Source organism: Alexandromys fortis, unplaced genomic scaffold (genome assembly GCF_014885135.2).
Source record: "Alexandromys fortis isolate MF-2015 unplaced genomic scaffold, M_Fortis_MF-2015_v1.1 scaffold_140, whole genome shotgun sequence".
Classification (NCBI taxonomy): Eukaryota; Metazoa; Chordata; class Mammalia; order Rodentia; family Cricetidae; genus Alexandromys; species Alexandromys fortis.
The window spans coordinates 696,468-708,877 of NW_026068048.1; the positions used below are offsets into that span (position 1 = coordinate 696,468).

Here is a 12,410-nt window from a genome sequence, read left to right on the forward strand (position 1 = left end):
GATCACTCGCCCCAGTGCTTCTGTAGGCCCTGCTCACCTTGTCTCCTGCCAGGACCTTGAAGGAGGCGATGACCTGATCGGCTGTGTCTGTGTCTGTGGTCTCTCTGGACATGAAGTCAATGAAGGCTTGGAAGGTCACGAGGCCACTGTGGTTGGGGTCGACCACACTCATGATACGGTTGAACTCAGCATCACCCTGTGCAGAGGGAGTAGGGAGGGTACACATGACTTAGTGAGGCTGCTTACAAATCCAGTTTTGGAAGAATTCAAGAATAGAAAGGTCATGCCATCAGCCTGTTGGCCACAGCCTGGCTGTACCAGGCCTTGGGAGTTTGTCCCTTGGTCTCCTCCCCCCATGTTTGGGTCCACTGTCCCAGCTCTGGAAGGTGGGGAAAGAGAACGAGAAACAAGAGAAGGGGAGAGAGTTGGAAGACTGTTCCCTGGATATTTTAGGAAGAGCGGGGTTGGGGGGTCACTGGAAGGACCCCAGCCCCTCAAGTGCAGCAGAGCAGAGGAGGAGGCAGGCAAGGCCGTGTTGCACTAGAGGGTGGAGGAGTGTCCCCAGGAAGATATGGAAGCTCAGGAGGCAGTGAAGGGGCTGGGGGAGGAGCAGAGGCAGGGGAGGCAGAGGCTGCATACCAGGCTGTATCCTGTGGAGATAAGCAGAGCCCTGAAGTCATCTGAGTCCATGCTGCCTGTCTGCTTCTGCTCCCAGGACGCAGGCATAGCAGAGGCCAGGCCCAGAGTAGGCCCCATGTGCACAGCGGACAGACAGCACAGTGGAGGGAGCAGGGAGGCAGGAGGCCCGGAGAGACCAGGTAAGGGGAAAAGTGACCAGAGAGACATGAGAGCCAGGGAGACAGCACATGATGGCAGGGGGATGGTGAGAGGGGGGAGAGAAGAGAGAGAGAGAAGAGCAGTTAATGCCACAGTCTGCTGGGGCCCCAGGGTGTGCGTACCTGCCGGTCATTCTCCACGTCGTAGCCCAGGCTGATGAGGCAGGCCTTGAATTCCTCAGGCCCCAGTGCCCCGCCATGGTCCTGCCGGGGGGCCATCGAAGGCAGGCGTACAGGGGCAGTGCAGAGACCAGGCCACAGAAGTGGGAGAGGGGCCAGGCCACATGCAGTGGACAGGGGAGGAGGACACATGGGAAGGGAAACACACAGTTAGAGGTGATGTAGACAAGGTGGTGGCCAGGGATGGGCGAGGCAGTTAGAGGGTCCCATGGCCTCAGTGGGGCTAGAGTGGGTATCATGGAGGACCTTTCCCTGCCTTCAGGAGAGAGGGATAGGAGGCTGCACACTGGTACCCACAGAAGCTGAGAAGCTGTGGTACTGGGTCAAGAGGTCATCAGGATCTGCATGGGGGACCAGAGTCCTATCTGCCTGGAGGGCAGGGTTCCTGCCCACCCTGGACAGTGGTCGATGGAATGGATGGATGCAGAGATGAAGAGGGTAGGACAGGACGAAACAACGGGGGAAAAGGCCACACTGTGCCAGCACGGGGGTGGGGGGACAGCCTACCTTGTCGAAGTGGTTGAAGGATGCCCGGAACTCTTGCATCTGCTCCTGGCTGATGCCCTTGGCGTCTCGGGTAAGGATCTGGTTCTCCACCTCGTTGATGGTGCGGGCAATGGTGGTGAGCAGCTGCTCCCAGCCCACGCGGATATGCTGAGGGAGGAACACGTTAGGGCTGGGGGAGAAGAGCCTCTGTACCATAGCTATGGGCAAGGGTCCTGGTTTCTCCTGGCTGCCCCTGCCAATCATGGGCCTCACCTACACCTATGTATATGGCAGAGGCACAAATGCCAAGATGCTTGCATCATACACAACTCTTTAGAGCTATGTTGGCCACTGCTCAATAATGGACCCTCCGAGGGGATGGAATCCCATGGCAACTTGTGGTACCATGTGTTGGCACACTGGAATGTGGAACTGGACTCTCAGGTTCCTAGCACAACAATGCTCCTCATACTAGGGGACTGCCTAACAAGGGCCAGGGCTTTTTGCTCAAGTAAGGTGGGGTGTCTGAAACTTCTGGTGTGCTCCAGGCTGGCTAGAATTACTCCCATTCCTCCTGCTTCTGCCCTAAAGACAAGGATTTGGGCTTGTCCAGCTTTTCAGTAACCTTTCCACAGTTCTTAAAAGGCGTAGTGTGTGTGGGCGCACCTCCATGGTGTAGTTGGTGTGCTTGTTGTCGAAGATGAGGGCCTCCTGGATGAGCTGGTGCTGCTGCTCCAGCAGGTCCAGGTTGGGCTTGTAGTCCACAATGCTGCGCTCGTATTGCTTCAGGTGATTAAGCTGGTCTTCCAGAGTTCCGTTCATCTCGATGGAGATGCGCCCGATCTCCTGCAGGGAGGAGATCCAGGTGACACCAGCCCTGGCTGCTGCCCCACCTGAAAGGCCTGCTGCTCCCTGCTGCTTTCATGCCACTCTCTGGTGCTGGCAGGAAGCCTGCATCACACAGCTAATCTGTGAGGCCCTGCACTGTGACAGGCTGACAGCCTTCACCTTTTGAGTGCACACAACTTCACCCAACATAAAGTTCCTCTGCTCCTTAAAACCGAGTAAAATAATATATATAAAAGGAGGGCAAGGCATTTGGCATCATGACTTGGCTGCTGGCTGAGCCCCCGTGCCCATGGCTCCCCATCACTGTACTCTGAAACTAGTACCAGCCCTGCAGCCACCAACACACAGAGTAGTGAGCAAAAGCACCGAAGTGGAAGGCAGGCCAGCTCCAGGCTCAGATCGGACAGTCGAGGCTCAGACCAGCTTTGGCCAATCTTTAGCCAGGCTTTCTTTTTCATCTGCTGACCAATAAGAGCTGAAATCAAGGTCTGCTAGAGTCATGAAATCTGCAGCCCAGGACACAGGGACCACACCCAGCTCTCTCAGTTGACAGGTAGCCTGCCTGGCCTCACCTCCATCTTGGTCTGGATCCAGGGCCCCACCACATTGGCCTGGCTGGCAAACTGTCTGCGCAGGTGCTCATTGGACTGCTGCTTGCTCTGCTCCTCCAGGAGCGCATGGTCCCGCTTTGGCACCAGCTGCTGCACCTGTGGGGGAGATGCAATAGCTGAGGTCAGGTGGTAGCTTCCCCACCTGGCCAGTCCAGCCCTTGCATGCCCAGAGGGCCCTGACCCACCTTCTCCCACTTGGAGTTGATGATCTGGGGGGTGACGGTGGTGTAGGGGTTACTGCCCGACAGTTTGATGTGGTTGCTCTCAGCGATCCTTTGGGCCTCCTTGTGGATGGCCAGTATGGCCTCACGCTCCCTGTCCGCATCTGGCAAGGTGGACTTGAACTGGTCATGGGCTGAGATCAGGCCCTAGAAGACAGATGGGAGTAAGGAGTGCAGCCTGCTCTCCGGAAGCTTTGGGGTAGGAGTGTCCCCTAGAGGGCAGGGTAGGGCACCTCAATCTCCTCAATGGTGTGGACGATGAACATGTCCTGCAGGTCCTCCATGGCACTCTCCATCCAGTTGTTGAAGGGTGCAGCCCGCTTGGCATACTCCAGGTGCAGCTGATCGATGGTCTCGAGCTGCTTCTCTGTTTTCTACAGTGTGTAAAGAGGGACAGACAGGAAAGGGAAGGCAGGTCAGCCAGACTTGGGGGCCTAGAAGTCTATAGATACCCAACATCCCCAAAGGGCATCAGGCTCTGGTGACACAGCCCTCCTCACCTCCAAAGCTTCCCTGCGACTGTGGGTCAGGGAGCCCAGGGCATCCCACTGGTCGCAGATCTTCTGGCACCGTGTATTGACATTGTGGGAGTCGTAGTAGTCCAGCTCACTGTGAAGCAGAGTGCGATGAGCCTAGCAGGTGGGCAGGGCTGCACACACACTACCCCGTCTATGGGTGACAGCACTGCAGAACACCCCGTTCTGGACTAGACAGGTTTCTCTGTAGCTTTGGAGCCTGTCCAGGAACTCGCTCTGTAGAGCAGGCTGACCTTGAACTCAGAGATCCGCCGGCTTCTGCCTCCTGAGTGTAGGATTAAAGGCGTGCGCCACCACTGCCTGGCTCCTTCCCCTACATTCTGAGTACTGATGTTAAAAGCCTGTACCACCACACCCAGTTCAACCTTGTACAAGTCAGAAGACAACCTTCTAGATTTGTTGCCTCCCTCCCACCTTGGGGTTTCTGCTGCTGGGCTGCATACTTCAGGCTAGCTGGCCTGAGAGCTTCTGGGAAGTCCAGGAGGGTTACACAGCATCCAGCTTTTAGTAGATTCAGGGGATTAAACTAAGGCTGTGAGGCTAATGTAGCACTGGCTCTCTTCAGCTTAGTTTTGAGACAAGGTCTCTCACTGAACTCAAGGGACCCTCTTGTCTCACCATGCAGATTTTTACGTGTGCTCTGGGACACAAACATGTCCTCATGCTTGTTTGAGAAATACTGCACAGACTGAGCAATCTGACCATGTGTGCTACAGGAGGCAGGTCAGAAGAGGGCACCAGATCTCATTATAGATGGCTGTAAGCCACCATGTGGTTGCTGGGAATTGAACTCAGAACCGCAGGGGAAGGGCTGCTCAGGGAGGAGCGCGCGCGCTCTCTCTCTCTCTCTCTCTCTGAAGGTACTTCCTCTAGAGCCATGTCTAAAATACTGTTTCTGGGACCTAATATCTGAAGAACAGGCTAACCCAGCCCTCCAAGTCTGTTTAGGGGCACCCCACTTGTCATATGAAAGTGCCTCCATTGCTTTCCTTAGTTTAGACAAGCAGGTATCTGGAGGGTAACACCATGGTACCAAACAATGTTATGGGTCCCCCAAGTACCATAGTTCAGCCTCTAGTATGCAAACAAGCACCCTGTAGCCCACAGTGGTAGGAATGAGGATCTAGCCCTGCTCCTATGGCCCCAATGGCACAGGTGGGAAGGCCCTGCAGTTTGTACAAGTCTGGGGTGACTAATGGGTGGGGATGTCTGCGGAAAGAGCAGCTCCAGCAAGGAACTTATTTTGGAGCAGACAGCTATTTTAGGAGCTCCTCCAGGACCTGCGAATTTTCCATGAAGTAATGGGCTAGGCTCCCACTCCCCAGGCCCACTGCAATGGTAGAATAAGGGCCCATTCACTGGCTCCTGAGGCGCAGTGTACTGTATGCACAAATTTATCTGACTGGGGCAGGGGAGAGGAAGACAGCAGCCATTTGGAAACTCTTACAGTGAATGTATTCTAAGCAGGAAAAACTGGGCAGGCAGAACAACAGGCTCACTGTACAGTGCTCCCCACATGGAGGAGGGGCCTGGAGAGCTACACCATGAGGCAGGCAGGGGAGAGGGACAAGCAACCAGAGTCTAGGTCCCTCACTCTTTTCATTGGTGTTGAAATGTAAGGCTCTCCCGGCATGAGGAGGACAGAACTCTACGCTAACGACGCCATAGGTGCACACATACTTGAGTTCCTGGGCAATTGCAGCAATCTGCTCCACGCGGTCCTGGTGTGCAGCAAGGTCACTCTCGAAGGCCTCGTGCTTGCGGATCAGAGCTTTGATATCTGACAAGGTGGCTGTCTCATAGTCCCGGTGCTTCAGCATGGCCTCCTTCCCTGCAGATGTGGCAGAGGGGCACCTGAACAACAGCCCATCAGCCACGGAGCTATCCAAGACGGGAGGTGAAGCAATATGGACCACATTTATTACTCTAGAGGATGGAGCTTAGAAACTCTTGGAACCGTCTTCCTTGCTCCTCAGGGATCTCTAAGCCCAGCTAGGTTCTGTGCAGGCTTAGGGGATTCCTGGTGTGCATGGGTCTGAGACAGATGTATCAGTGTAACTCCCGTGCTCTCAACAGCATCTCTTACTGGTGGGAGACACAGAGGGTAGGGCAGTTGAAAAGTTACAGACACCCATTTGTGGAGGATGGAGACGGGGAGAAGCCCTTGGGCTTGCAGCCAGGCCCAGCGGGATCAGGAAAGGGGTAGGAAGAGCCTGGGCCAGCTCTTTGGAGGCTGCTCTCCTGGGTGGTGGTCCTATCCCAATCTTGTCGCCACACCCACTTTCTTGGAACAGTGGGTGGGGCTGTTCAGACTCTTTGAAGGGAGAAACACTGTTATTAGTCCTGGAGCCAGGCTAATTACATGCCCAGAGCAAAAGCCCAAGCAGCAGTGCTAGTAAGTTAAGGGAGTATAGAGGACTGGGGGAAAAGCCAGCCAGGACGGCAGTCAGGACTCCACTTCTTCCTCAAGGAGCCCTGCTTCCAAGAGCCTCTGAGCCCACCCCCAGATCTGCTCCCAGAGTACCTGACAAGCAGCTGGCAGCCTTGGTCAATCTTTCATTTGTAAAACAGTGCCAGCGACAGCACCTATGTGGCCTTGAGCCATCCTGAATTTTAGTTAGGCGATGGTTAAGAAAAGAAAGCAGAGTCAGTGCCACCCCTGTCTCAGCCACGCCCAGGCTCATCTGCCTAGCAACTGCCAGGCGCCCCAGGCCAGGGCTGGCACCAACAGGCAAGAGGTGGGCCTGGAAAACTGACTCCACAGGCCTGCCACCCCTGCCCCAGGCTGGAGGGCTTAACCACAAGGCAAGCTTGCAATTCCCTTCTCCAAACTGCTTTCTCTCAAGGGTGGGAACCAGAAATAGCAGCTGAGAAAAACTCAGGCCTCAGCTGTTTCATCAGTGAACTGGCAAGTATGTCTTGCAGGGCAACCATGAGATATACATGAGACTCATTTGTGTTTGGTTTTATTCCCAGGCAGTCACGTCCCCCTGGGAAGCATCCGCGTGAACCCTGCCACTACTGAGCCCCTTCCCCCAGGGCAGGCTGCTGTAACTAGGACCCAGCAGTGGAGAGGGGCTATAGATCAGCTGTCCTCAGGATTTTACAATGATTTAGAATACAGGCTGAGCTCAGAAGAGTGGGCATGTTTGCCTGGGGACTCAGGGCTGGTGGGAGGGATAGGTGGGTGTGTGAAGATGTCAACAGAGATTGGGCCTATCTGCAGCTAGGGCTCATTCCTAAATTCCCCCAGTGCAAGCCTACTCTCAACTATTCCCAGAGGAGTCTCAGGAGTTACCATGCCCACAGCCTCATGAAACTAGCTGCCCACGCCTCTGGCAATCCTGAGCTGGGTATACCAGCTCATTTGTTGAGAACCATGGAATAATCTAGAAAATGACAGCAGAAAATACCTTAGCTATGTGAGGGGCACAGGTGTTATGGCATTCCTTACATACTTAGGGGCCCCGCAAGAGAAGTCTAAGCATATATGCCTGAGTCTTCTCGGGGCAGGGCTTACCCACTTGGGAAACGACGGTGCACAGGGCCAAGCACAGCTAAGTGACTCATATCCACAAGCATATGTGGGGTATTTTGTTTGGATTCTCAAGACAGGATCTAACACTGTAGTCTAGAATACTCTGGAGCCCTCTATATAGCCCATTGTGACCTTGATCTTCTCTGCCTCAGTTTCCCAAGTACAGAGATTACAAGCATGAATTGCCACATCTGGCTGGACATGTATGTGTGTTGAATGAGTTGAATAAATTAACCAAATGAGGCATCCAATGCCTCCAATGTGGCATCATACAGAGCCAAGGAAGGTGCTCTCACACCTCCTTGAAGGGGCACCGCATGTGAGGCAGGAGGCATTGACCTAGCTTACAGTGTCTTCTGTTTCTTACACGCTCTCCTTGGCAGAGAAGGAAAGCTGGGCTGCTTTGGGTAACGAGAGCAGGAACAGGATGAATGCAGTTTATGTGGGCTATATGCCCGCACAGGTGAGGAGGCTCCCTGTGAAGCCTTGGTGGGACAGATGGAAAATCACACAGAGCAGCCAAGAAAGGGCCAATCAGAAGAGCAGCAGTGGTGGGGAGTGGGGCGGGAAAGGGAGGTTTCCTCTGGAGGGGTTTCCGTGTTTTAGCATCAAGATTGAACCCAGGGCCACCACTGAGTAACAGCTGCCTGTGAGTGTGGCATGGTGTGCCCTTTCTTCTCAACATTCATTTTCTGAGGCCTTTAGGTCTCCTGGGCATCTGGAATCTCAGTGATGGAGTGGGTCTCGACCAGAGGCCAAGGACGTGATGGAATTCTACATCCTGAGCCAGAAGCCAGGCAGCTGCAGGGCTGCTGGGAAGCAGGCTTTGGGACAGGGTGGTGACAGTCAGGGAGCGCCAGCTTCAGATCTGCCTGTAGAGCCAGAAGGCGGCTGGAGAGATAAGACTTATGCATTTGGGCCAAGGTGGTGGGCTGGGAACTGTTCTCGGAAGAGACAGGACAAGTACACAGGCACAGGGAAGAGTCTTGGCTGTGTTCTGGATAATCCAGGAATGGGCTCACCTATAAGCCATCTTAGGTCAGAGCAAAGAGGCATAACGGAATGCCTTGCTGCTTAACACAAAAACCATAACCAAAACCTGCTTAACCATAAACCCAAAGCGGCATTTCTGCAGCCAGGAGAGGACCTTAGCAGACCCCACATGGCAGGGACTATGTGTGCATGCACACCTGAGAGTAGAGAACAGAGCGAGGGAACATGGGACACGTACCATCAGTCCAGGCCTCATGGATGGAGGCCTTTTGCCGGAACTTCTCTGCCAGGTGGTCAAGTCGCTCCAGCCTGCGGATCTCATTCAGCAGCCATTCTTCATAGCCTTTTTCAGCCTGCTCCAGGTGCTGCCAGCCATTATTGATGTCCTGTGGGGCAGGAGACGGAGAGCGGGGCTCTCACAAGGTGCTGGTGGGGAGGCCTACCTGAATCTTACCCTCAGTTCTGTCTACATGAGCCAGCATGTACTAATGCTCTGTGTGTGTGTGTGTGTGTGTGAGGGGGGGGGAGGGAGGAGGAGGGGGGGTAGATACTCATATAAGCCAGGAGATAGCTTTGAATCTCCAGGGGCAGGAATTATTAGGTAGCTGTGAGCTGCCTCATGGATGTTGGAACTGAACTCAAACACTCTGCAAATCCTAACTACTGACCATCTCTCTAGAAACATAAACATTGACTCTTCTGGTCTAACTGAATGATGCTCATAAATCAGTGGATGGATTCTGCCAAGGAGACTACAAAAGGTGTCTTGCTGTCTCTCCTTTTATGAAGGATCTCAAGACACTTGTTAGCCGTGGTGTCCACACAAACTGTGGTGTGGCTAGGGGTAGTAGTGCAGAGAGTTCTGTGTGTAAAACTAAGGAGAAACAGTGGAAAACGTGAAGCACCCTCACCATCCCTGCCTAAAGGCTGATTTAAGACGATGCCAGCCAAGCACTGCGATGCCCCGGGCCCTGGGGGGGGGGGGTAACTCACAGAGACCATCCTGCCCTCAGAGGGCATGAAGGCGGGCCGGTTGCTGAGACGGAGTTTCGTCTGCAGTGTGTTGAAGTTGATCTCTAGCTGGCACTTCTCCTGCACCTTGGGGGGCTTGTGAACACGCCGATAGTCTCGGAAGTCCTCCAGCTTCTGCTGCATCTCCTGGATGGTCTTCTGAGGTACACGGTCCTCCAGCCAGGGGATGGTGCGCCGGATCCACTCCAGAAGCTGCGGGCCCGTAGGAAGACATGGTGGCCATTGCAGAGGTGCTCAGAGTGCTGATGCGGCCTCCCCTCAGCTTACAGGGTCCTCAGGACTAACTTGCTACTCCTGCTGGGACCCTTCAGCACAGAGCTCTGGGAATGTGATGCTACTGGAGCACTGGGCTGACCCTACTTCCTGTTCATGCCTCTGCTCCCAGTCTTCCTTGCCCAGACTGAAGTGGGTAGTTCCAATCTACTGTACCTTCCCAGAAGACCCCCTTCCATTCACTGACATAGGACTTGTGACTTCTGGCCTCACTGACCACAGCTATAGAGACTCTTGGTCTGCCTGGGTTTAGGGACGGTAGCTGACACAATAGTAAGGGCCTACAGTGTGTTTGCCTCAGATAGGTGGCCAGTGCATACACAAGGCCTGTCACTGAAAAACAGAAAACTGAAAGAACAAACAAACCAACAAAACCCAAACCAAACATACTCTTATGACCCACTCTGATCTTTGACAGGGTGAGGAGGAATACAACAAGCCAACAGACTGGGCCATCCAAAATAATCCAGAACAGAGAAGTCAGGTATCACCAGCACAGATAAGCAGAGTGGCTTCTCAGTGGCAAAGACAAAGCCAAGAACAGAGGCACTGGGCTGGTGAACGGCACCCAAGAACGTGACTTCCATCTTGTCTTGGGAATGACAGTGGCCCCGTTTTTTTTTTTTTCTTTTCCTTTTCCCAGTCCTTGCAACCTTAAAGCCGGAGACGAGGATGTGCTTGGATGTGCTCACCTAGCACACATGAGGACCCATGTTTGACACCCGGCACCTCAAACCAGTATCCCTGAAGTACTCAGGTCTAGGAATCATGTTTCTAAGAATAGACATGCTCTTTGGAAACAGAAACTGAACATCTCGATGGGAACCAAGCTCTGGACTCAAACATGGTGACTGCCAAACCAAAAGTCCTGCACTCCATATTTTCTAGGTCTCACTGCTGTATCTGCTTTCACAGCAAAATAATGTTTGTTATTCTAGTACGAGAGGTTGGGGGCAGGAGGATCAGAAGTTCAAGGCCAGACTGGGCTACATAAAACTACATTTACTCCTCCAGCCTTCCTGTATACCCCAGTCCATCCCCCGCTCAAATTTTAAACCTTCATTTTTTTATTTGATGTGTATGGGTATTTTGCTTGCATGTATCTCTGTGTGCCACTGGCCCCCAAGGCCAGGAACTGAACTCAAGTCCTCTGGAAGAGCAATAGTTACTCCCCAGCCCTCCCTGCCTGTATTCACTCTGCTGGGACCTGGAGCACACTCACATCACTGGCCAGACGCTCGTAATCCTCCATCAGGTGTTCATTCTCTTGGTTCACAGCCAGCACCTTGCAGATCCGGTTGGCAGCAGTCTCAGCCTGGGATGGGGAAGCGCACAGTCAGGGCTGCCTGGGGCTGTGGACCCTCCCTCCTAACAAGCAGGCCCCTTGAAAGCAGCTTGTCCAAGACCCACAGAGAACTCCTCAAAGGAGGAAAGGAGAAAAGTGCGTGTCCAGTAGGATGATGGCCTTGAGCGGCCATGTCCTTGGGGGCCTTGTTGCAGAAGGGTGGCAAGCCCTTGCTTAGAACCAAGCCTCTAGTGCCCAGGAATGGGTAGGGCTGTTCTGAACCTAAGAACCAGAAAGAGTCTCCTCTTGAATGGGAGCATCACTGGAGGTGAGGGTGATGGTACCATTGAGTCCCTGTGGATAGTGCATGCTCTACCCCTCTGGCTCCTACTCAAGTGCAGCTGACTAAAGAAACTCATATGAGTACATCATGATTTGAGGGGCAGAAGGAAGCACAGGGAGGGTAGAGACACAGAGCTGGCCCCTGGTCTCAAACTCTAGAAACCTGGGTGAGGGGAAAGTGCCACACAGGAGAAGGGAGACAGGTACCTTTCAGGCAGCACAGAAAAGGTCCAAGAAGAGTTGGAACGGCAACAGAACAGGAACAGAAATAGTGAGGAGGGTCTACAGAGTGATGAGGAGGAAAACAGAGGCTCGGGAGCCAGCTCCAGGCCCAGTGCGCTTTCCCATACACACGTGGCACAAGGATAGGTAGGGCCGACAGAGCAGTCACAGGCGGTGTTAATCTAGGTGGACACGCACGCCACAGGCCATGCTGCAGGAAGCACCCAGGACTAACACCATGACTTGTTCTGGGGTGAGACTCACAAGGGCCTATGCTGGAGGTGCTGCTGGGGTCAGCTTCTTCTGACCCTAACCAAGCATACCACTTACTGCTGGTACCCCAAGCTCTAGCCTCTTCTGCTGCTAGGGTGCTGTCAGCTAACTGTTCTGCTTCATTGCTGGGCTTGGAACATTGTAGGTGCTCAGGACTGATAAGTGTGTAAAGGAAGAACGAATGCTTTGGTGACCATACACAGGGAAGATAGCACTCTTGTGCTAAGCCTAAATTCACCCATAAAACACTTTTTGAGGAGAATGCATTGACCTCTGGGGAAATGACAGCAACAGTAAAAGGCACTGCTAGGTGTCCTGAGGGTACATTCTTTGATGAGAAAATTAATCTAGCAGAATTCCCCACTTTCCTCCCTGCATAACTAGGCTGACATCTACCTTAGAGGGTATGCCAAACACAGCTTTCTGAGCTCAGATGTCCCCAAACTTGCAACTGCTCTGCCCTGGACTTCTCTGCCAGTAACTAACCAACTACTCCCTCCACCAGGCCCAAGGTCAGCTCCAAGTGTGGGGGCATTTCAGACAGGAGGAAAAGCAATCACAACCTGAGGCTAGGCGGTGGGCATGCTGTTAATTGGAACTGCACTACTTATTCCCACTCAGTCTTCCTTACCAGCATGCGGGGGAGATGGGGCACATCCTCCCTCCCCGTGTCCGCCAGCAAAACAGATACAAAACCTAACCCATGCTGGGCAGATCGGAAAGGGGCTCTGAA

At 53.6% G+C, this 12,410-nt stretch overlaps 1 protein-coding gene across 2 annotated transcripts in view; it reads right to left on the reverse strand.

Moving 5' to 3' along the window:
• Actn4 (actinin alpha 4) overlaps positions 1 to 12,410 on the reverse strand; it is a 65,092-nt gene that overhangs the window by 1,229 nt on the left and 51,453 nt on the right. For both annotated transcript variants that reach the window (XM_050118939.1, XM_050118938.1), the window contains exons 9-20: positions 10,778 to 10,870; positions 9,244 to 9,474; positions 8,489 to 8,636; positions 5,400 to 5,550; positions 3,684 to 3,792; positions 3,417 to 3,557; positions 3,148 to 3,330; positions 2,924 to 3,058; positions 2,169 to 2,348; positions 1,524 to 1,670; positions 960 to 1,040; positions 38 to 196 (exon numbers count right to left, since the gene is read on the reverse strand). In XM_050118939.1, coding sequence (XP_049974896.1) covers positions 38 to 196; positions 960 to 1,040; positions 1,524 to 1,670; positions 2,169 to 2,348; positions 2,924 to 3,058; positions 3,148 to 3,330; positions 3,417 to 3,557; positions 3,684 to 3,792; positions 5,400 to 5,550; positions 8,489 to 8,636; positions 9,244 to 9,474; positions 10,778 to 10,870 — 1,758 coding nt within the window. The remainder of the gene's footprint in view (positions 1 to 37; positions 197 to 959; positions 1,041 to 1,523; positions 1,671 to 2,168; positions 2,349 to 2,923; positions 3,059 to 3,147; positions 3,331 to 3,416; positions 3,558 to 3,683; positions 3,793 to 5,399; positions 5,551 to 8,488; positions 8,637 to 9,243; positions 9,475 to 10,777; positions 10,871 to 12,410) is intronic.